Source organism: Bidens hawaiensis, unplaced genomic scaffold, assembly GCF_021521415.1.
Source record: "Bidens hawaiensis isolate Kalapana, Puna unplaced genomic scaffold, B.hawaiensis_p1.1 tig00032083_1, whole genome shotgun sequence".
Lineage (NCBI taxonomy): Eukaryota > Viridiplantae > Streptophyta > Magnoliopsida > Asterales > Asteraceae > Bidens > Bidens hawaiensis.
Window position 1 is genome coordinate 167,949 of NW_027505237.1, and position 22,104 is coordinate 190,052.

The window sequence follows — 22,104 nt, forward strand, 5'->3', positions numbered from 1 at the left end:
AATCTACATTAATGTCCGCCAAAGAACTAGAGCCCTCAACCACTAACCTAAAACACACTTTGCTAGTTTGACACCTCTATAAGCTCTTTGATATGTATATATTTTATATAATAACTATATAATATATCCAGACCAATAATAACTTGGGCCTAGAGAAAATGCTTTGCGGACTATGTTAATGTTTTGATGAGATCCATCATCCAAGTATCATCAACTCACCCTAAAAACCAAAAGCCATTTCATAGCCTGCCTTACAATTCATTGCTTCAATGTCAACAAAACAATACCCGAGTAAACCTTCACCGTTCAAGAAAACACTAAAAACCACTAATCGTTTGATCTACCCATGTCGACGAACGAGAAAACAATTATATACGCAAAGGATAAAAAAATGTTATAATAAAAAAAGACCTCCATATGGGACCTCTTCATCTGTTAGCTACTAGCATCACACAGTTTCGTCATTATCAACCTCCAAAAGAAACGGATCCTTGAGAAGATCAGAAGCAGAAGGCCTTGCTCGTTTCTGACCGATACATCGTTCAATAAACGCTTTTAACTCGGGCTCTGCTACTTTATTAAAGGCTAGAGGCATCACACCACTTGTAACCTTCTTGTATATTTGAGCAACACAGTCACATTCAGTGTATGGTATCTCCATTGTAGCCATTTCTAGCAAACACATTCCAAACGAGTATATATCAACCAACTCGTTGTAATCCTCCTCGTACAGCTCGGGTGCCATGTATTCTGGTGTTCCCAGCAATGAATGAGCCACGTGGCTCTTTCCTACCACTGCTGCTAAACCCAAGTCACCAATCTTCACCTGTTACATGTACATTGGACATTAGTACCGGCCTGTTAGAATAAACAAAATGATTTAGACTCAAGTATCAAATGATTTACCTTTCCAATATTGCCATTTATGAAGATGTTGCTACAATTGAGATCTCTATGAATGACACACGGCTCGTGCGTGTGTAGATACTCCAAGCCTTTAAGGATCTGTTTCGACCACTTTTTTAAGGCTTTGGTTGACACGCGCTTATGTTTCTTCCTGTAATCTCTCAAGTTTCCTGATGCACATGCTTCGGTTATGAAGTTCAAGGTGTTGTGCTCAGTATCCCTCCAGAAACCATAAAGAACTATGAGGTTTTCGTTCTTCAAGGTTTTTAGAAGTTTCACTTCTGAGAATAACCTCTTTAACACGAACGGATCACCACTGAAATTCCTTAGTTTGACTTGGTTCCAAGCCACGTCTCTGCCTTCGGCTTGGTCAAACCCCCTGTAGACCTTCTTGACCGCACCAGCACCCAACAGGTCACTGTACCGACCAAATCTTCCTGACGGGTCAACCTCAACGAATGGCTCTCTGTCGTGCTCTGATGGATCAGGACTTCTTACTTGCATCCTATGGATTTCTTCAGTAAATTGGTGATTATCCAACAGATTTGCCTGGTTACTGAAAGAAGACAAAACAATAGATTAGACAAACATATCACACAAGGTTACAAGAGTCCACCTACTCCATAATCACTCTAACCAATTAAGCTGATAATACTAGCTAAACCTCTAAACAAACCGAACGTTCATGAACAGTTCACCTTCATTTACGTCCGTTTATTTAATAAGCGAACATACATGAACACATGTTTTATGTTTTGTTCGTTCATTTACTTTTGTTAAGTTTGTTTGTTGATGTTCATTTGTGTTCAATTACATTCGTGAACTGTTCGTTTAGGTTTTAAACGAACGAACGAACATGAATACGCCCATATTCTCAATATCTTAATAAACAAACAAGAACAAAAAAAGTTGTTTGGTTATACGTTCACGTTCGGTTAAAGTTATATGAACGAACACGAGCATGCCCCTTTTCCCGTTCGTTTGGTTCATTTACAGACCTAATACTAAACGATCACTAAGATTTATAGAATAATTCATTAAAAGCTATCATTTCAACGCTGCTAAAAGTAAGTACATGGTTCCTACTTAATAATAATCTGTATACGAAGTAATCGACAATGAGATTATGCACTAAAAGCCGCAAACTATTTACAGTACACACATATAATAATCAGAGATAAACAAATCCTATTAACGCACAATCGCATTGACAACGATCGGATCTATTACGTCATTGAGAAATCAGAACTCAATACGAACAGGAATCACACTAGCGCGATATGAATTAGGGTTACGAAACAGCAAAATTAGCATCGAATGAAAGTTATTATTATTAATATTATTATACAAAATACAAATTAACATCTAATTACAGTTATTATTATTAATGCATTAAAATGAGATTGAGTGGTGGTGTTACCTCAACAATTGCTCTGCTAGTTCTTTCTGGATGCCAAAGGCGAATGGTTGAGGAGTCGTGGGGTATATATAGAAGAACGAGAATGGTTCCGTACTCCAAATTTCTATTCATTATCATTTAATATTATTTTAGGGCTTTGACTTTTTGTTTTTTTTTTTTATTTTATTTTGACTTTAACGTGTTGTTGAAGTATTAAATACTTAGGCTACAAGTTGATGCCAACTTGTCATGACAACTCAGTTTAAGCATGATAACATTGACAGTTATTTATTTATTTGGTTATGTGTAAAATCATTGGTTACAGATCATTTTTTATAATATAAAATAAAACTTTTTATTTATTTACTTATTTATTCATCAAAAGATGGTATAGAGAAACATATCTACACAAAATGCAATACAAACTTTACACAAAAGCAAATAAATAAAATTGACACGTAACATACAATATGGCTTTTGCGAATCCTCGATCACACTGTTCACACACCCGTTTCAAAACACGTAAAGGTACTCTTTGCTAGTTTGATTTCTAAGAAGAGAAATGAAACAAAACAACATTTGCGGATGGAGGATATATTGGGTGGATTACACGGGATGTATCAAGTATATGATAAAACTGGGGCTTTTACATGTTTGATACATCTTACACCTTGCATGTCCGGTCAAGGTTCTAGTTTCATGGAAACGACTCGTGATTGCCTGTTACGCTTCGCCACCCTTACAAACACTATTGAGAGGCAAGATGGGGCCCACCATGGCCGCCGGACCTTTTGCTCCCCCTTCAAGCAAGCAACTGTAAAACACAAATATATTATTAGGCAAAAAAGCTTGAACAAACAAACGAACCTAGTAAAATCTCACTGATAGTATCCAGGGAGGGTAGGATGGGAGAAACCTTTCCTCTATCCCTGAAGATAGAGAGGTTGCTCCCACTAACCTCGCCCGACTATCAAGATAATACAAAGTTTGGCATAGGGAATCATATACAACAAACTATAAAGTACAAAACAATAGCAGTAATAACTAGATAAAAAAAGTAGGAAGACATGATTATTTCAACTCAACTACTTGTTCTTGCTAATTAACTAATGGTATTAGGACACTAGTTAGTGCATCAAATGTAAGAAAAACAGCTGTTTGGGAGACAATCAAGAACTACTAAATAGGAATAAAGAAAATACGGTTTTCATAAAGAGTTCCGTAGAAGTCATCTAAGTTTCAAAATTAGATGATACTCAATTGAACTTTTCACTTGTCATACCATATTCTATCATGCTTTCTCATGTAAATCAAATGAATACTTATATTCTAACATTAAGCAAGAAGAATCAAGATTATGTAAAGAAATTAAGTCACAAATTTGATCTTTTCTATTCCATGGATCAAAAATGCTTTATAATCCACAAAAGCCATAGTCGTTCTTGCTAGGAAAAGAAGGGACCAGAGGGAAGGCAAGGGATTTGGTGTTATTTTATTAATCAAAAGGGCAAAACGGACATTTGACATCGACTTAACATACACTTCTAACGTCCATAAGTGTTAGTGTTAGGTATCAAACATGTTAGAGTGTGACAAAAGGTTGGGACAAAATCCCATTAACAACAATAATAAAGCAAAATGATAAGAGAAATATCTGTCCTAACACCATAAATAATGGACGTTATGCCCAATCATATGGCATAACCACTAACATAGGAGTTTGTAAGAGACAAAGATTAACTACCAATATATAAAAATTAAAATCACAACAGAGTTTGAGAGACATTACCTTTAATCCTTCTAAGTTCCTTGCATAATGTTATGAAATCTCCCCACTTCATGTGACAACGCCGAATAAACCGAAGAATTTGTTCAGTTGTAAACATGGACATACCTTCTAGATACTCCCCGTTAACACCATTTTCTTTAAAGGTTTGGCGATACCCGCCCAGATTTATTTCCTCCAACCAAAGGCCAACATCCTGGAAAACAATATTTGACAACACAAGGTCAAACCACTCTGCAATATTCTTCAATATACATAAAGACAGTGCAACTAAAACGAAATAATGGTTCACACATAAACACACATCCTGGAAAACAATATTTGACCGCACAAGGTCAAACCACTCTGCAATATTGTTCCATATACATAAAGACAGTGCAACTAAAACGAAATAATGGTTCACACATAAAGACACATCGTGAGGTACAATTTACTCTTTGTTCTTCTATAGAAGTCATATGACCATGGTATGTTCATTGCAGCTAACTGATGTTACAAGCATATATGATTTATTGGTTTATTACTTTGTTTGTGCTCTATTAATTTAACTTTTTCAATCAGCCAACCTTATTTCTTTGTGTAGCAGGGCCGATCAAAATACAATATCTATAGATATGTAGGCTGTAAATGTACCGCACTGGATGAGACCTTGTTCATGTTCGTCCGTTAAGCTTTTATTGGGCAAACAGATAGTTCATGAACACTTTACTGAACAAAATTTCGTGTCCATGTTCGTTCGTTAAGGCATTGAGCTTGTTCATGTTCTCCGTTTCGGTTCATTAATTTTGTGAACTGATGCAAACGATCCCTAATGGAAACTAACAAACACAAACGAATGTAACGAGACACTAAAGAACACAAATGAACATAAACGAACACAAGCGAATATATATTAATTTGAGAATAACAATCACCAATCACCCAAAAATCCAGAAGTACACCACATAATTTCCGAAAAAAAGCTTAACATAGTAATCATAAACATAACTTAATCAAAATAGTAATAGTAAAAAAATAAATTAATTAATTAAAATAGTAATAGTAAAATTTTTATAAACGAACATATATGTAAGTAAATGAACGTAACCTGGTGAACGTAAACGGACGTAACTGAACAAACCTAAACGAATGTTCACAAACACAATTGGATGAACACGACCTATGTTCGTGTCCGTTCGTTAAGCTTACCGAAAAAAATTCTATGTTCATGCTTACATATATGACTTCCCACCGAACAAACGGCTCATTTACGGCCCTAAGCCTAAGATTCTAGATACACCTGATAAAATAAAATGTGTTTACTTCTTTTGCTCTTTCTAGTGTAAATGATCCTCAACACGCCGTCGCACACGAAAAGAATACATTGGTCACAAACCAACGGGATCACGGCCAAAAAATAGAAATCGAGAGCAAATTAAAGCACAAGAATACTGATACATCTGCTAAAATTGGGATAATCAATTAATCATAGCATTAACTGAAAAATTGGCTGTTTTGTTAACTGTCAGGCATACATAGAGAACTGAAGGTAAATCTGAGAGAAAATTAAACAACTAGAATCAAATATCATCAGTACTGCTGTAATTGTGGACTATAAAATAAAACTCATACTATCCCTAAAAACCCCCAATTAGGATAATAATAATAATAATAATAAAATAGTAATTGGAAAGAGAATTGAGGCAAGAGATGTGTGTGTATAGAAAGAAAGAAAGAATAATAATACCTCAACGGTCCAGATGAAGAAATCAAGCGGCTCCGGTGGCCGTTGTTTGGTCATCTCACAAAACCCTAGAAAAGTGAAAGAAAAAGGCACAATTGAATCAAACAAATCACTAATTCAAAGAATCAATTAGAATTAGAAGTAAAATTAGTTACTTGCCGGAGGGATTAGATCAGGATATTACTATTATTATTATTATTATTATTATTATTATTATTATTATTATTATTATTATTGTTGTTGTTGTTGATTCAGTGCATATGAAAGTGAGAGAGAGAGAGAGAGAGAGAGAGAGAGAAGGAAGAGTTGTTTGATTTGCAGTTGGTTGGAGTGTGTGTTAATGTGTGTGAGGGAGAGTGTTGTAGTAGTAGTAGTAGTGTTGTTTGTCAGCATTGACATGTGGACCTTCCTTCCTTCCATTCCATCCTCTTTGCTTTTAGTATTTTCCATATTTGTCCTTCCTATCCTATCAGCCTTTCCCACACATATTATACATGCATGTGTATTGTTTACATAAAATCTATAGTCACTTTAGTGATAATCAAGTTAATTACTTTATTCTCATTAGGGTGGACGGGCTCCTTTACTCGGGTAGTTCGAGTACTTGACCCGCGTATCCAGGTATCTTGAGGAAATATAAGGAGTACCGAGTATGCTGAGTAGTTTGGGTTGGGTATATGAACTTGGGCTGAACTAGTGGGATTGCGGTTGGAATGATTTTGGTTGACTTGAGGTTTGTATTAGTTAATTGTTGAGTGAGTATTTGGGTACACCGTCCATTAATATTAAGTTTTTGTTATTTTGAGGTGAAATTACTGTGTTGGTTGGTTGGTTGGTTGGTTGACTAGGAGGCTGTTTGTTTACATCTGAATGAAACCATTCAGCTGTAAACATCTGATTTATTCAGACTTCAAACTGTTTGATTCCAAACAAAAAAACATCTAAATGTTTAAAATTATGTCTGAATCATTCAGACTTATTGTTATTGTTGAATGGGACAAAGCCTCATTCAGATCTGAATGAATCTTATGCTTTACTTTTGGTTAAAAAATAAACACCCTTGGTAAGTTAGTGCATGCTGTCCTAGCCCCTAGGTGAATAATATACAATAGATCATACTTATATATTGTGAATTAGTTATCTTGTATCAACTTACTCTTCAAGTCTTCAGTATTAAATGTTTTATGTGCTAAAATGATGTTAGCTCGTATTTTTAAATTTTGACACACCATTCCCATGATGGATACTAAAAAAACCAGCCATCAACAAACGATTAATCTTACGATTTGAAAGAACTGTGATGTACTAGAACAACATTCATCGATAAAATACCATATATTAGTGACACTCATTGGCTAAACGCTTCAAGACATTGAATAGGAAAACTCTTATTGTCACACCCCGATTTAGGGCCTAAGCGTGTGATCACAAGTTGGTACCTGTTTTGTAAATATATCAGAGTTATGGGTTAATTCTAGCGGAAGACTTTTAGGTTTGAATATAGTATAAATTTACATTGAAAATCTACTTGGGAATTTAATACCCAAGTATTAGTTTACAAATATATGTTTCATATATTACAAGGATTAGTTTATAAAAAATGGAGCCATCTCGTAACGCGCTTTTATCTTCATATAGACTCCAATCCTTGCTATTGCTATTTATGCTTAATTACCTGCAATGGATTGGAAAAATACGTCAACTATGTGCTGGTGAACACGTAAGACTCAATAAAACATTTTGAATGACGATTACAATACAAACATAGTTTTCTTGACAACTTCAGCGGAAGTATTTCTACTTCCGGTATATATACCACTGCCCTACACACATAACGGTATTCTCCGAGCCACAAATCCCTGAACAGAGAACTAGTCATGCCCGTTTAGCTCGCGGCTACCTAGCCTTTGATTGATTGAGCTTTACGGTTATGTATGGATCCAAACACATGCGTATTCGGTCTGAGTTGATTTTATTTTCTATTTTGTATTATAACGTTTTAGAGATCACATGATCTCATGTAGACATTGATTGACTCGTTAAGACAAACACCCGTTCATCTTTATCGAGTATAAATATGTTCTGACTGATTAAAAAGGTTAACGTATTCACCTATACCGTCAGTGTTGAAAACCTTGACTGATTGATTGAGAATGATATTAACCTATACAAAAATAGGTTTGCATGAATGTTTTGAATGGTGTTTCTTGATTAAGCTATGATTGCTAAGCTTAACCTTGAAATCGTTTATCTTTTATTGTGAACGAAAACACTTAGATTTATATGACGTTTGATATAACATGCTTTGGCTTAATAGGTTCTAACACGTTGGTGAGTTTCTCCAGGTAAGTAAACGGGTCCCTCGGTTGATTGGGATTTGTACGAATTACTTTCCTTAGGCAAGAAACTCACTACTAGTGGTATCCCCCTTACAGTTACTACATGCCCGTCAAAATATATCATTTGTTTTACATTACTTCATCATGAAGTAACGTTTATGAAAACTCATTTGTGAATATTTATAAAACACGATAAAGGTTAAAGGTCATAGCCTCGACTGATTGTCTAAGCTATAATTCAAATAACTTAAACATAATTCCTACCTTATATGGGTACTTAGATTGATAATAAGAAAAAGGCAGGATCTTGATCTACTAGATTGTATGATTGCTAGCTCGATTATAACTTATATTCTTGCACGAATTTCGAGATAAAGACACGTCGGCTTACTACGGCAACATGGCACATTTCCCTATGCTTATGTGTGTGAAAGTGAAGGTGTAATGGGATGAATAAGGCTCAATCCCGTAACCCTCTATTTATAGACAGAAACAGGGTCCCATCGCGATACGCGATGGGTTTTCTAACAACGTCACGTATCGCGACGCCGCAAAATAAGCCGCCATGCCACGTTGTGACACGTGGCCTGTCATATTGTGCCACGTGTTGACACATGGTTGGACACGTGTCTCCGTTACTTAGCCTGGTCATCGCGATACGCGATGACCTTGGTGTTTAGGCCGTAGCGTATCGCTACACCGCCCATTTATGGGTTAATGTGCAAGGCAATCGCGCTACGCGATGGGCTTTATGCTTGCCTCATCGTGTATCGCGATGGATAAAGATTTTCAGATTTTACAAATTTGGTCCCTATACTTATAAAAATTGGTATTTCAAGCTAAATCTTAAAGGGTTATAGACGCGGTGTTACACTTATGCATTAAATAGCCAAATATAAGAATAAAATGGAAATGCGTGTTAGTGTCGCGTATATATTGAGTTTTATTAGAAACACGTATTTTGTTCATAATACGTGAACAAAAGATGATATGCGAGTGTACGACATTATTTAAGAAACAAGAAAAACTAAAAAGAGGAATAAATATTACAACTTTATCAAGAAGCACGTTTACAAGTAAAGGGAAAAGTAACGACTATGGAGAGAAATGGAAAAACTTTTAATGGTACAATTTAGCAATGTGGATAGTGAAATGACTTTCACGATCAATCGATAAGTACAGAGATTACCTTAACGTCTGGATGCTACAAACATATGAGCTATTACAATGGTTATTTTGTCATTATGGAATCTTTATATATGCAAATATTGATAATTAAATGAAATCTATGTTTTCTTATATAGCTTTAGAAAAGTGATTTGTAGATATTTTTACTTGCCCCACTTATGACGTCTAAAGAAATGCCATCGTTTTCAACACAAAGTTAATATTACAACTATATATATGATTGCTCAAACTGACCACTAAAAATGTTTAAAATTAGTTGCTACAAATACTAAATAAATAAATTGTAGACTAATATGAACTTGTGCTATTAGATCCAGGTTGCATCATTGTGAATTCGATCGAAATCAGTTAGATTTGTGATTTTATGAGCAATTAGTACCGAGTACCGGTACTCATACCGTTCCGATAAATTTGGTCAGCCTTCCATAAATTAGGTATCGTTATTTTAGTATTGATACCATAGAATGCCGAATAGTTGTAACGAGTTCCGGTACGTACCCATATCAAACTAGTAATGTATCGATAAATTTGGTATGGTATTCGGTACCCACCTTTTAAAAATTCGATATTGGTGCCGGTAACGACTCGACATCAATATATTTCATACCTATATATGCAATATCAACTGTCATGGAAAAAAAAGGAAGAAGACATTGTAATTTCATTGTGTATTTTCTAATAATTATGTATATTTTATTATGATATTGTATTTTATAGTGTTCATTTTACTAATGACCTGACCTCAAAATTATAGCATTTGGTTATGAAAAATCTGACTATCAAAAACTAACTTCATAAAAAGAAATTTATGAATCAATCATTGCGTTCATGTTATATATAACTAGAGGTTGCACCCACTGTGTTGCGCCGGTGTCTTATAAAACTAACAATAGAATTTGAACACTTCTATTTTACTAAAAAAAAACTAAAAACCTACCCTCGCAAGGTTCAAACCCGCATTAAACACAATGTAACACACCAACTTTAACACCGCACCACCTTACATTTTCGTTGTTTGATTTAGTATATAGTCTATAAATACATATACCTTTAAAAAATGGCAATTTGGATTTTAATAATATCAACTTAATACAGTTGGCCGATAATAATCCTAACTTAGAAAATAGTTGTCACCGGTCCCAACTCTCACATTATTTATTTTCATTGGACGTCCGTTAAAAAAATTCTTAGACAAATCGCCGATTACGGTTTCAGAATCCGGAAAACCAAACATGCGATGTTGGTTGGGCCAGCCAGATCGACTGGCTGATGGTTTAAAGGTCATTTTTTTACTGTTTGAAGTATGAACCTATTTTTATATTATATTTTTCCAAATTTTATAATGTACTTAAAATGATAAAGTTTATTAACGTCCAACAAACATAGAATGCCTAGGTACTCCGTAAGGGGTGATCCAATGACAAAAGACCACCGTCAACTGGACCCAACTCAGCTGTACGGAGCTCTTAAGCGTCTCCAAGTGATCTCCAATTTCAGGGAATACCCATCCGCCTGAAGGCCACTAGTGGTAAAACAAAGACGACCTCAGGATTGAATTAGTCTCCCTTCATTTTCATTGAGCCACTCATGTCCTCCCAGAATGTCCTAAGTAGGAATTGAACTTGGTATCTATTGAGAAACACATGCTTCCTAGTTCCTACACCACATTGGAAAGTACAAGTCATACACATACGTAAAAGCAATTTTTTCAAAAATAAGAAAAATCATAAAGGTTCAATGGCTGCTACGGTTTTCATGGCTGTTCTTAGGTTTTAAATTGAACCGTCAGCCCGCAACACTTTTATATGGTACCACCGTATTGAGTTCCAATCAGGCAATGAGACTTAATTCTTTTGGTTTAACTTTCATTGGTCTTGACTAGTTGTAACATTCAATCTTTCCTACACGTTGATCATTGTAAGTTTTCTATGGGTCTTAAAAGTTGTATTATTGCATCTCACGAGAAAATATAAACAGCAAAACATATACACCAAGAAACAAGCTAGACCCTAAAGGCTCGTATATGATATGGTATCAATTATCAAGGTTTCTTGAAGATTCTAATCTGGTAGATTAAGTTTGGACTTTGAAGTATATTTAAAGGTTGTGTGAGTTATTCGTTTTAAAAACATCATAACAAGTTAATATTATTTTCTTATTTAAATATTTTATTTAAATTACTATTGGAATGTGATTCTCATACAACACCCATAAGCTGACTGGACATGTATATACGGCTCGTATAGGCCTATACGGGCCGTATAGGCTACGCATGGTTAACAAGTGTATGGAGGGATAAAAAACAATTTTTTGCAGCCTATACGACCGTATATACCTTTACGAGTCGTATATGCTTTTAATTGCTTGTATATCACCTGGAACACCATAAGATCTTCTATACGGGCCGTTTAGGGCTATACGAATGTATAGAAAACTTATTTTTATGTATGGAGACCAAATGTTTTGTTGTTTGCTTAATCATTGATTGATTATTATGTTTGGACTATTGTATGGTGTAACATAATATATAATCTTAGACAGAGGTTCTCGGGGCACAACTACAAATTACTTAGCCAAGTATGCTATGTAAATTTCAGTAGACAGTGTATTCTATTATATTATTCAACCTTTCAGTATAAAACATAATTTTATATAAGTGAAACAAACATGAAATAGTCGAAAAGAAGAGCGGCTAAAATTGCTAAAAAATATACTGCAAGTCGTGATGATGGCTTCATAAATATATGATGTTAAAGTCATAAATCACATAAATATATGGTCATAAAAAAATTGTGTACAAAAAATTGTATATACGGCTCGTATAGGCCTATACGACCCGTAAAAGCCTATACAACCAGTATAGGCCTATACGAGGCACTACAAACAATGACCGACAATGTACAACATATACTGACACGACTCAGGTGCTATACGGCCCCCATTTTAGATTCTCACACACCGGTTTTTGTCTATACAGCTCGTGTCCTATACGAGCTGTATAGGAAAAAAAAAACGGTGTGTGAGAATCTAAAATGGTGTACGAGGATAGTAAGCCTTATTATTAAGTTGATGATTTGCTTTCATTATTTCATATTATCCCTTTATATCAAATTGAAAACGAATGTTCCTGATTTCAATTATTTCAAGCATAACTTTGAAAAGAACAAGCTTGGATAAACAATTTACAAGCCACAAAATTGCCTGTTATTTTTTATTATTTATTCTTTTTCTGGTGGCCCAGGCTCAAACGTACCAAAAAATCGAAGATCCACGTGGCATAACAAAAACCACAATCTTAACATTCTCACCCGCTCAGAATCAGCAACCAAATCCAATGGACCAATCACATATTGCTGACATGTACACAATCTAATCCTTCAATCTTGTTAAGTTTCCATAAATAACCCTCCAACTCCACTTCTCAACCATCAACAATCTAATATCCAATCACAACCCCATTACACCAATGGCAACCTCTGCAATCCAACAGTCAGCTTTCGCCGGTCAGGCCGCGTTGAAGCCACAAAACGAGCTCGTCAAGAAAACCGGCAGCTTTAATGGCGGACGCTACACTATGCGAAGAACCGTCAAAAGTGCACCACAAAGCATTTGGTATAATATTTTATTAATACTGTGTAAAGTAAAGTAAAAGTAACATTTGCTATTAATAGATATATGTACCGCTTCTTAATAAAATTGTTTAATCCTCTCGTGGTACAAATATAAAAATATTGTTTCTTAACAAAATATTACAATACAAATTAAATCAAGTGTTTTTATTTTTTTATTTTTGACTTTTCTAATTTTAGTTTTTTACTAGTTAACGCACTAAGTGAAATCATTATCGGTTTAATAGGTACGGTCCTGACCGCCCCAAATACTTGGGCCCATTCTCTGAGCAAACCCCATCATACTTAACTGGTGAATTCCCTGGTGACTATGGGTGGGACACCGCTGGATTATCCGCCGACCCCGAGACATTTGCCAAGAACCGTGAACTTGAGGTGATCCACTCTAGGTGGGCCATGCTCGGCGCACTCGGGTGCGTTTTCCCCGAGATTCTTTCAAAGAACGGTGTGAAATTCGGTGAAGCCGTCTGGTTCAAGGCGGGTTCCCAGATTTTCTCTGAAGGCGGGCTCGACTACCTTGGGAACCCGAACTTGATCCATGCCCAGAGCATTTTAGCTATTTGGGCTTCTCAAGTTGTTCTCATGGGCCTGATTGAAGGGTACCGTGTTGGTGGGGGCCCACTCGGTGAAGGGCTTGACAAGGTTTACCCGGGTGGGTCTTTTGACCCACTTGGGTTGGCTGATGACCCGGAAGCTTTTGCTGAGTTGAAGGTTAAAGAGCTTAAGAACGGTCGGTTGGCTATGTTTTCGATGTTCGGGTTCTTTGTTCAGGCCATTGTTACCGGAAAGGGGCCGATTGAGAACTTGTCTGACCATCTTAGTGACCCAGTAGCTAACAACGCTTGGGCTTATGCTACTAACTTTGTGCCCGGAAAGTGAGTTGAATGATTGTAAATTTGAGAATGGTTATGGAGTAATATTACAAGTTTCTGGCTCTTTTAGTTATATTCTTACTTGTTTTTCTTCAAAAATTATACTTGCAACGTGATGGTTTATAAGATTAATCAAATACAATTTCATGGATTGACAATTTGATAAATGGAATCTAACATTATTCATGACTTATAATTTGTCCTGATAATTTGATTAAAATGAAATAAAGTTGACGCAGTACAACAACTTTAATAATTTGTATGAACAACGCAAAGTGTGTGTGTGTTTTTTTTATTTGTTAAAAACTGTTGTTACAAATTTCATAATTTACCAGATAAATTTCTTTTTTACTTCTAGGACTTGAACTCAATATTTTTAAGTGTTTAAGAAATTTTGTCTGTCACTGGCCTGTGATGTAGCAGCTTTAAATTTCATAACATTTAATAGATCGATTATTTTAAGCGGTTATTTTATAGTTTATACATATTGTTTAATAATTATCATATTAATATAAGGGTGAAGGGAGTTGTCTCGGGGTGGTTGAAATTGGGATGCAAATTCAATTTGTATTGAAGGGGACAAGACGGTGTTCTTGCACATCTTTCACCTTCCTCTCACCGATACCAATTTGTGTTTTGTTCTTTCATGGATTCGGGGTGGCCATCCCAATTTGGATGATTTTTTGTTAGTACCGAAGGGCCGAGGTGGTGTTCTTGGTGGTCTCGATGGCATCCTTCCAGCACCTCGATGACAACTATACCTAATTAGGGTGAAAGAGACGCCCTAACTTTTACCCAACTACCTAAAACGTCAACCAACCATGTAGACGTGTAGTGCAACCTCATTTTAACCAAAACTACCAAAGATGGTTGTGGTAGTATTCCCGATTTTATCCAATTACTTTCTCAAGGTGCCCCGTCGGCCGCTAAAGATTAATTATATAAACAAAAAGCACTTTCCCTACTAAAAAGCCTTTGACCTGATAGTACTAAGCTGATGAATAAGATTTTGTGTTTGTAATGGTAAGAGCCCAAGTCTTGTAGTAAACAAAAATGTATATTTTATGAGTGAATTACGTAGTGTGCGAGTTGTCAACCTAACTACCAGTTTCCCGTTCATCAATTTCCTAAAATAACACCCATGTCACAGTCGCCATCCATCATTTATCTCCGCTTCTATAGGAATTACCTCGGTCTTCATCTCCGGCAACTCATCGAAGAGTCAAGATACCAACTTGCAAAGGTAAGATTGGAAATAAGCTAATTATAAATTTTGTACAATTTGCTCAATAGACTTTAATCTACCCGTTTACATCAAAAGAAATATGCTTTCTTTTTTATTAATCTACGCAATAAGTTTCAAAGAAAAACATTTTAAATACAATATAAAAAAAATTACTTCAAGCGCAGACCGTGGGGCTCGAACCCACGACCACAAGGTTAAGAGCCTTGCGCTCTAGCTAGACGGGCTTTTGTCTCATACTGGAATGATTAGTATTTGTTTCAGTGTTACAAAAGCCTTTAATACAAGACAAGCAAGTCTCAAAAAATAGAATCTGTCATCATAAGTTCAAACACTTAAGACAAACATAAGGTAAACATAAAGATTGAAACATAAAAGTATAAGGATATCCATATTAACTTATTTAATAAATTCGAATTAACACGAATATATGTCTCTATATATAGTGGCGTATATTGTTCAAGGAAAATACACGTTTAGAAAGGGTTGAATGTCTACTCGAGTTGAGGCCTCCGACCTTGAGAGGTGAGGTTAAGCCAAAACCCATGGGCCTGATAAACCAGGAGCCCAATAAAACCGGGCATAACGATTGAGTTGATATGTTTCTTGTCGTCGCACTTGGAATTAGGCTACAGTCATGAGAGTTAGAAGTGGTCCAGAGCTCTAGACAAATAAGATAATGCTGTCTATTCAACAACTCATTTTTTATGTTTTTATTTTTTGTTTGATCTAAATAAATATAGGATGAAATATGCTAGCCAGGATCTCCATTTAACACCTCAAATCACAGCCTATATCCAACTGACCAATCAGAAAATGCTGACTTGTACACATCCTAATCCATCAAAATTCTTATATTTCCTATATATATATAACACTCTAATTCTTCATCATCTCATAAGTAACTAAGTATTACTTATTTCCTTTCAATCTTTTACACAAATGGCAACCTCTTCAATCCAACAGTCAGCCTTTGTCGGCCAGGCCGCATTAAAGCCACAAAAGGAGCTTCTTCAGAAGACCGGCAGCTTCAATGGTGGACGCTTCACCATGCGCCGAACTGTCAAAAGTGCACCACAAAGCATTTGGTAAAACAAAGCTCACACATTCATATTTTCTCTTTTTTTTATTTTTATTTTCCAAATTTATGTCAATATTTTAATTGGCTTAATAGGTATGGACCGTACCGCCCTAAATACTTGGGCCCGTTCTCTGAGCAAACTCCATCATACTTAACTGGTGAATTCCCTGGTGACTACGGGTGGGACACCGCTGGATTATCCGCTGACCCCGAGACATTTGCCAAGAACCGTGAGCTAGAGGTGATCCACTCTAGGTGGGCCATGCTCGGCGCACTCGGGTGCGTTTTCCCTGAGATTCTTTCAAAGAACGGTGTCAAATTCGGTGAAGCCGTCTGGTTCAAGGCGGGTTCCCAAATTTTCTCGGAAGGCGGGCTTGACTATCTCGGGAACCCGAACTTGATCCATGCCCAGAGCATTTTAGCTATCTGGGCCTCTCAGGTTGTTCTCATGGGCCTTATTGAAGGGTACCGTGTTGGTGGGGGGCCGCTCGGTGAAGGGCTTGACAAGGTTTACCCCGGAGGGTCTTTTGACCCGCTTGGGTTGGCTGATGACCCTGAAGCGTTTGCTGAGTTGAAGGTTAAGGAGCTTAAGAACGGTCGGTTGGCTATGTTTTCGATGTTCGGGTTCTTCGTTCAGGCCATTGTTACCGGAAAGGGCCCGATCGAGAACTTGTCTGACCATCTTAGTGACCCAGTAGCTAACAACGCTTGGGCTTATGCCACCAACTTTGTGCCTGGAAAATGAGTTGAATGGTTGTAAATTTGGTTATTGTTAAACACTGTTTCAAGAAAAAGATTTCATATTTCAAGATTACCTTTTTATTTCCCTTGTGTGGTTGACCTTATGAATGAATCTCTATGACTTTACATTGCAAGCTAACCATCATTGGAGTTTATTGAGCTAGACAGCTAGCAGCATAGGTGAAAAATGAGACAGTAAGGGATGTAAACATTTTTGTATGATCTCCGGCGTTTCATCAAACATTCAAACCTAAGTCTCATCATCATCCCCTTATTCTACTATAATTTTAATGAAACAATAATGGTGTTAACAAGTTTGCATTGCATATGTTTTGTATTTAACACTTGTTAAATATTTTATTGATGATTCTTGAAAAAAAGAACTCATTGCTATTCACCAGCAACAAAATTTTCACTATGTTATAGAGGGGTGCGCCAGGCCTTGGTGATAGTGGAAGACCAAGGCGACACGTGAAGACCCAAGCAGCAATCCCCAATAAAAAATAAGATTAATATCGAGTGAGCCGATGGCTCACATATCAGATATTAGATATTAAACTGAAAAGAACAGATACTACACTTGATCTTAGCCAAAAGGCCGAGAAAAGTATGCTTTTTTTTCTCTTGGGCTGCTGTTTATATAGGCTGTCTTTTCCTCTTTATTTCTTCACTCAGCCAATGTGGGATGGTGAGTGACTTTGCTCTTTGTATTTCCATCTTTCAGAATTTAATACCATCAATAAAGCAGATTAATATATGATAAAATTTAAGATCACTTAAGTGTTCATCAACTCATCAGCTTATGAACAACACTCAAAAAAAAAAAAAAAAACTGAAAACATTTGTTAAACTGACTCCATATGAGGGATCACAATTCACAACAACAATACTCAACTCCACAGTTTCACTATGGAATCAAAACAACCCTTTAGTACTTCCAAGCTGTGATAATATATTTTTAAAAAGTGAAATGCATGATTCACTTGATTTAGTGAGAAATATATCCATCAATTAACCAAGTATATGTCACATGAACAGAAATAATACCTTTATCTTCCATTTCTGTAAGTAATATATCTACTTCATCTACTCTACCCTCCAAACACAACTCGTAAATCAGTGAACTATAAATTTAAAATTTGGTGTGCAATTTCTTTAGTCCATTTCATTATAAATCTTGATTGTAAAATCAACGTATCCGTTTCGACAAAGCCCGTTAATTAAAGATGTGTAAGTAAACATGTCACCATTTCTTACATAACGTTTCTCCTTCGGTTTAGATAAACACCATATTATTGCAATATCATGAGTGCAGCTTCTACATCCCCGTTTTTGCTTAACTGTCTATTAAATCACTAATATGATTATCTTATTCAGTGTTAAACCTTGGTAAACCATTCGTAAGGGAAAAAGTCAACACTCCATCAAGACCTTGTTTAACACAACGCTGAAATAAGTTCAGCATAAATCCGCTCATCCAGTTTGCATCCATTTGCCTTCGTTAAACTCAATAATCTGATTGCATTATTCAAATCCCTTTGTTTCATAAATCCAAATAATCAATGTATTATGCGAAACAACCTTTGGCAACGGGCCTACATTTGTCATTTTACTCAAAAGAACCATACCCTTTCTGAAAATTTTCATGAAGCAAAATGACTTCATTATAGGTTTCAGCATTTGACAAATTACCATTTTGCCATCAAACACCACAAAAAAACAGCATCAAACCGCCCTATCTCGCCTAACTCATATATCATAGAATTATAAATAACCGTGGTTGGAATCAAACCATCTTTTAACATTTTATGGTAAAGCCCAATTGCTTTGCTAAATGGGCTGCGAGCGTTACAAAACAGCCCACTTATATAAGCTGTGTAGGTCTGTACAATTGGCCTTTTTAACAAGCACGTTTGCTTGAGCATGTCCGACCCAACCCGACCCGACCCGCATTGCAGAACCCATTTATAAGATTGGTGTGTTGCAGCATTCGATTCCTACAATATCCTAAAATCATAGAACTGGAGGTGAAAAGTACATCCGAAAGAAACTTTGCAAATCAAAGGCAGGTGTACATTCTGTAAAACAACACGTTAAAGAAAGTTTTAACTGTGAATTGGAGGGGTGCGCCTGGCCTTGGTGGTAGTGTAAGACCAAGGCATGATAAAACTAACCTTTAAAGATCACAAAGTGTTCATCAACTGATGTACAACACTCCAAAAATAAAACAGAAAACATTTGTTAAAACTGTTGACATTTAAAACACATCAACTCTCTCCGAGGGGAAGTCTTGGAGTTTTAGAAAGCTAGGACGATAAGTCATTCCGGTTACATGGCGGTCAAAAAGTCCAGTGTCTTCAACTGTTTTCCTCAAAGTACAATATGCCATTAAACTGTCCTCACCAGTTAACATCAAAACTGTCCCATCTTTTAAACACTCTAACACAGTTGTATAGTCCCATATCTCTGACTGTGGAATAGGGCCAATTATTTCCTTGATCACCACCTCTCTACGCCAAGATTTCTTGACCCCGTATTCTTTCATCACCCAAATCGTGAAATGAGAGCCGTAGATATCAGATGCACACAAACAACCCTTTAGGACTCCCAAGCTTTGATAATGCATTTGATGTTCATCATTTGTAACTTCAAAAGGAGGAGATGGAAGTAACTCGAACTTCTCGTCGTCAAAATCAAAGGTGCAAATCTTTTCAGGAGAGTCCTTATCACAAACAATCCAATGAGCACGGCCGTTTAGAAACGGACCATCCCATCCTTCGAGCCAGTAAGGGACACGGCCAAGACTTCTCCATAGACTCGTGCCAAGCGTGTATACCTCGGCTTCTAAGAAACTCGGCCGAGATGTTGAAGAAGGATTTGGTGGTATGTCCCCTTGGAAAGTCCGTATCACTTTGTATTCTTTTGTCCGTAAACCGACTCCAAAACCGTAAACGATTATGGCATAACCTTTTCTATAATACTGTTGCCTAGGGAGAGTCATGTATTCTCTAGTGATGGGATTGCATATGTAAGTGTTATCATGGAACCGGCCAAACTGCCACAAACACAACAAACCATTGACGGAGCCCACTAGACGCATTTGGGAATTTTGGAAAGTGGCTGCAAGATTTAGATCAAGGTTCATGACAGGGTCATGACGCAAATGGTGGCGATTGGGTTCATCTTCGATTAGCACCCACTTTAAAATTCCTGGTTCATAGTAACCACTTGGTCTATATTTTTCAGAGTTATGGTGAAACATGAGGCCTGCAGGTGATCTCGAGAGATGAAGATCTATAAAGTAAGAATCTGAAACGAGATTCCGCCATTTCTTGCATACACACCTGCAGTGAATTATTGTCTTGACTGGCAGTCTTGATAATATATCGAACATCACGCTTTCTAGCAAGTCTTCCATGGACGGACCACCGCGGGTAGAAGACATAAGTTTATGGTAAAGAGAGTCCATGTTTCATATTTGTGGTGGTTTGTATGTAGGTGTGATTTATAGTTTTGAAACTTATAAAAGTCATATATATACATACTTGGAAGACAAGCAAAGTTGACTTGACTAGATCCTAGAAGAAACATTCAAAGTTTCTAGTTGTCTCACTTGAACGTACAAAATATGATGACCCAATAAGGTACTCGGGTTCTTATATCACCTTTTATTGTATATCAATTTTTTTTATCTTTATATATGCATATTTTCTTTTCTTTACGAGCCACTTGAAGCTAATATTTAGCCCAAGCTAAACTTATTGCCTTAATAGAAAAGTTTGGTAGTTGAGTTTGCATCCCCGTTTAACCATATTTTTAGAAAGCAAAAATGCATGATTCAGTTGATTTAGTGAAATACATCCATCATCCAAACAAAAAGCAGCATCAAACCACCCTATCTCGCCTAACTCACATATCAAAGTAACCGTGTTTGGAATCAAACCATCTTATGGTAAAGCCCAATTGCTAAGTGGGCCTGTGTAGTACGAAACAGCCCACTTATATGGAGTCGAGTAGGTCTGCACATTTGGCCAACGGCCCATCTTCCTCACAAGAACTGCAAGCCCAATAGCGTTTTTAACAAGCCTGTTTGCTTGAGCATGTCCAACCCGTCACCGACCCGACCTGCGTTGCATAACCCATTTATAAGACAGGTGTATGTTGCTGGCATTTGGATTACAGCCTTCTTACCATCTTATCAAATACCCTAAATTCAGATGCAAAGTGTTACTTTTTGATAGGTTTAGTATTTCACTTAGCATCTACATAATAAACACATCAAGAGCCGCCTCAATTATTTGAAAACTAAAGAAAGCCTTCACTGTAAATTGGAGGGGTGCGCCAGGCCAAGGCAGTAGTGCAATACCAAGGCAACACATAAAGACCTCAATAGCAAGCTATCGTGATGGGCCTTTCCCCATAAAAAATAAGATTAATATCGAGTGAGCCGATGAGCCACGTACCAGATATTAAACTGATAAGAACAGATACTACACTTGATCTTAGCCAAAAGGCCGAGAAAGGTATACCTTGTCCTTTCCTGTGCCGCTGATTATATAGACTGTGTCTTCCTTTTTGTTTCTTCACTCAGCCAATGTGGGAGGGATTCAGGGATTGTTATTGCCCTTAAATAAATAAATAATGCCCATTAATTAATATCTAATAATAAACTTACTGTTTCAAATTTTATATTGTGCTAACATTGTTGAAGGAATATTTTAAGTGGCTGTGATTGTCACAAATTAATTAGCTATATATTGTGCTTTGATTTTCTAAGAACCTGACTGAATCTACGGACTACTTCCAGCTATGTTTAACTTAATAAACATATATAACCTCAAAACATAAACCATATCCATTGAGATGTATGAAGCAGCCCGTCAAAACTCAAAAATAAATTAATAGCCTGCTAACTAAAAACGGCAGGCTAGTACGATATCTGCTTGATAGTAATAGTTAATAGTTGCACAGGAAGTTTGAAGATAAGATCTTTCCGCCATAGCTTATCTATAACTCGGGCTGCTATAATATTCTAGTCAAACATGTATACACTGTTGAATTTGCACTTTCACAATTTGACCATCTTGACCATTTAACCTTGAAATTAATATAACTGAATATGGTGATGCTCATCTAGTTGAATCTGCAAGCTCAAGAAAGTTACAAAATGACACAAGAGGTTAACGATTTTGTTGGC

General features: G+C 36.4%; 5 protein-coding genes, 1 non-coding gene and 1 pseudogene across 7 annotated transcripts; 2 read left to right on the top strand and 5 right to left on the bottom strand.

Annotated features, from left to right (window-relative positions):
* Window positions 1-229: 229 nt before the first annotated feature.
* LOC143611730 (putative serine/threonine-protein kinase WNK11) lies at window positions 230-2,347 on the bottom strand. Its single transcript, XM_077085888.1, has 3 exons — window positions 2,327-2,347; window positions 907-1,455; window positions 230-826 (listed from the first exon to the last, which is right to left on the bottom strand). Exons 2-3 carry the CDS (start codon window positions 1,408-1,410, stop codon window positions 449-451), a joined length of 882 nt encoding a protein of 293 aa, XP_076942003.1. The 5' UTR covers window positions 1,411-1,455; window positions 2,327-2,347; the 3' UTR covers window positions 230-448.
* Window positions 2,348-2,748: 401 nt separating this feature from the next.
* On the bottom strand, window positions 2,749-5,994 carry LOC143611733 (uncharacterized). 2 transcript variants are annotated; one of them, XM_077085891.1, is made up of 4 exons: window positions 5,974-5,994; window positions 5,818-5,882; window positions 4,095-4,287; window positions 2,749-3,119 (listed from the first exon to the last, which is right to left on the bottom strand). In XM_077085891.1, the coding sequence occupies exons 2-4, from the start codon at window positions 5,869-5,871 to the stop codon at window positions 2,989-2,991; spliced, it is 378 nt and encodes a 125-aa protein (XP_076942006.1). In that variant the 5' UTR covers window positions 5,872-5,882; window positions 5,974-5,994; the 3' UTR covers window positions 2,749-2,988. The 2 variants fall into 2 exon arrangements, with proteins under 2 accessions (XP_076942006.1, XP_076942007.1); XM_077085892.1 differs by having other exon boundaries at window positions 5,970-5,988.
* Window positions 5,995-12,744: 6,750 nt separating this feature from the next.
* LOC143611746 (chlorophyll a-b binding protein 5, chloroplastic) lies at window positions 12,745-13,915 on the top strand. The gene is made up of 2 exons (XM_077085905.1): window positions 12,745-12,953; window positions 13,198-13,915. Exons 1-2 carry the CDS (start codon window positions 12,808-12,810, stop codon window positions 13,847-13,849), a joined length of 798 nt encoding a protein of 265 aa, XP_076942020.1. The 5' UTR covers window positions 12,745-12,807; the 3' UTR covers window positions 13,850-13,915.
* A 2,087-nt stretch (window positions 13,916-16,002) lies between these two features.
* Window positions 16,003-16,993, top strand: LOC143611735 (chlorophyll a-b binding protein 5, chloroplastic-like). The gene is made up of 2 exons (XM_077085893.1): window positions 16,003-16,173; window positions 16,260-16,993. The coding sequence occupies exons 1-2, from the start codon at window positions 16,028-16,030 to the stop codon at window positions 16,909-16,911; spliced, it is 798 nt and encodes a 265-aa protein (XP_076942008.1). The 5' UTR covers window positions 16,003-16,027; the 3' UTR covers window positions 16,912-16,993.
* Window positions 16,994-17,332: 339 nt separating this feature from the next.
* LOC143611748 (U2 spliceosomal RNA) lies at window positions 17,333-17,518 on the bottom strand (annotated as a pseudogene).
* A 1,579-nt stretch (window positions 17,519-19,097) lies between these two features.
* On the bottom strand, window positions 19,098-20,424 carry LOC143611737 (F-box protein At3g07870-like). Its single transcript, XM_077085896.1, has one exon. It carries the CDS (start codon window positions 20,374-20,376, stop codon window positions 19,165-19,167), a length of 1,212 nt encoding a protein of 403 aa, XP_076942011.1. The 5' UTR covers window positions 20,377-20,424; the 3' UTR covers window positions 19,098-19,164.
* Window positions 20,425-21,238: 814 nt separating this feature from the next.
* Window positions 21,239-21,434, bottom strand: LOC143611747 (U2 spliceosomal RNA). Its single transcript, XR_013149819.1, has one exon. It is a non-coding gene; the product is annotated as a U2 spliceosomal RNA (small nuclear RNA).
* Window positions 21,435-22,104: the final 670 nt, after the last annotated feature.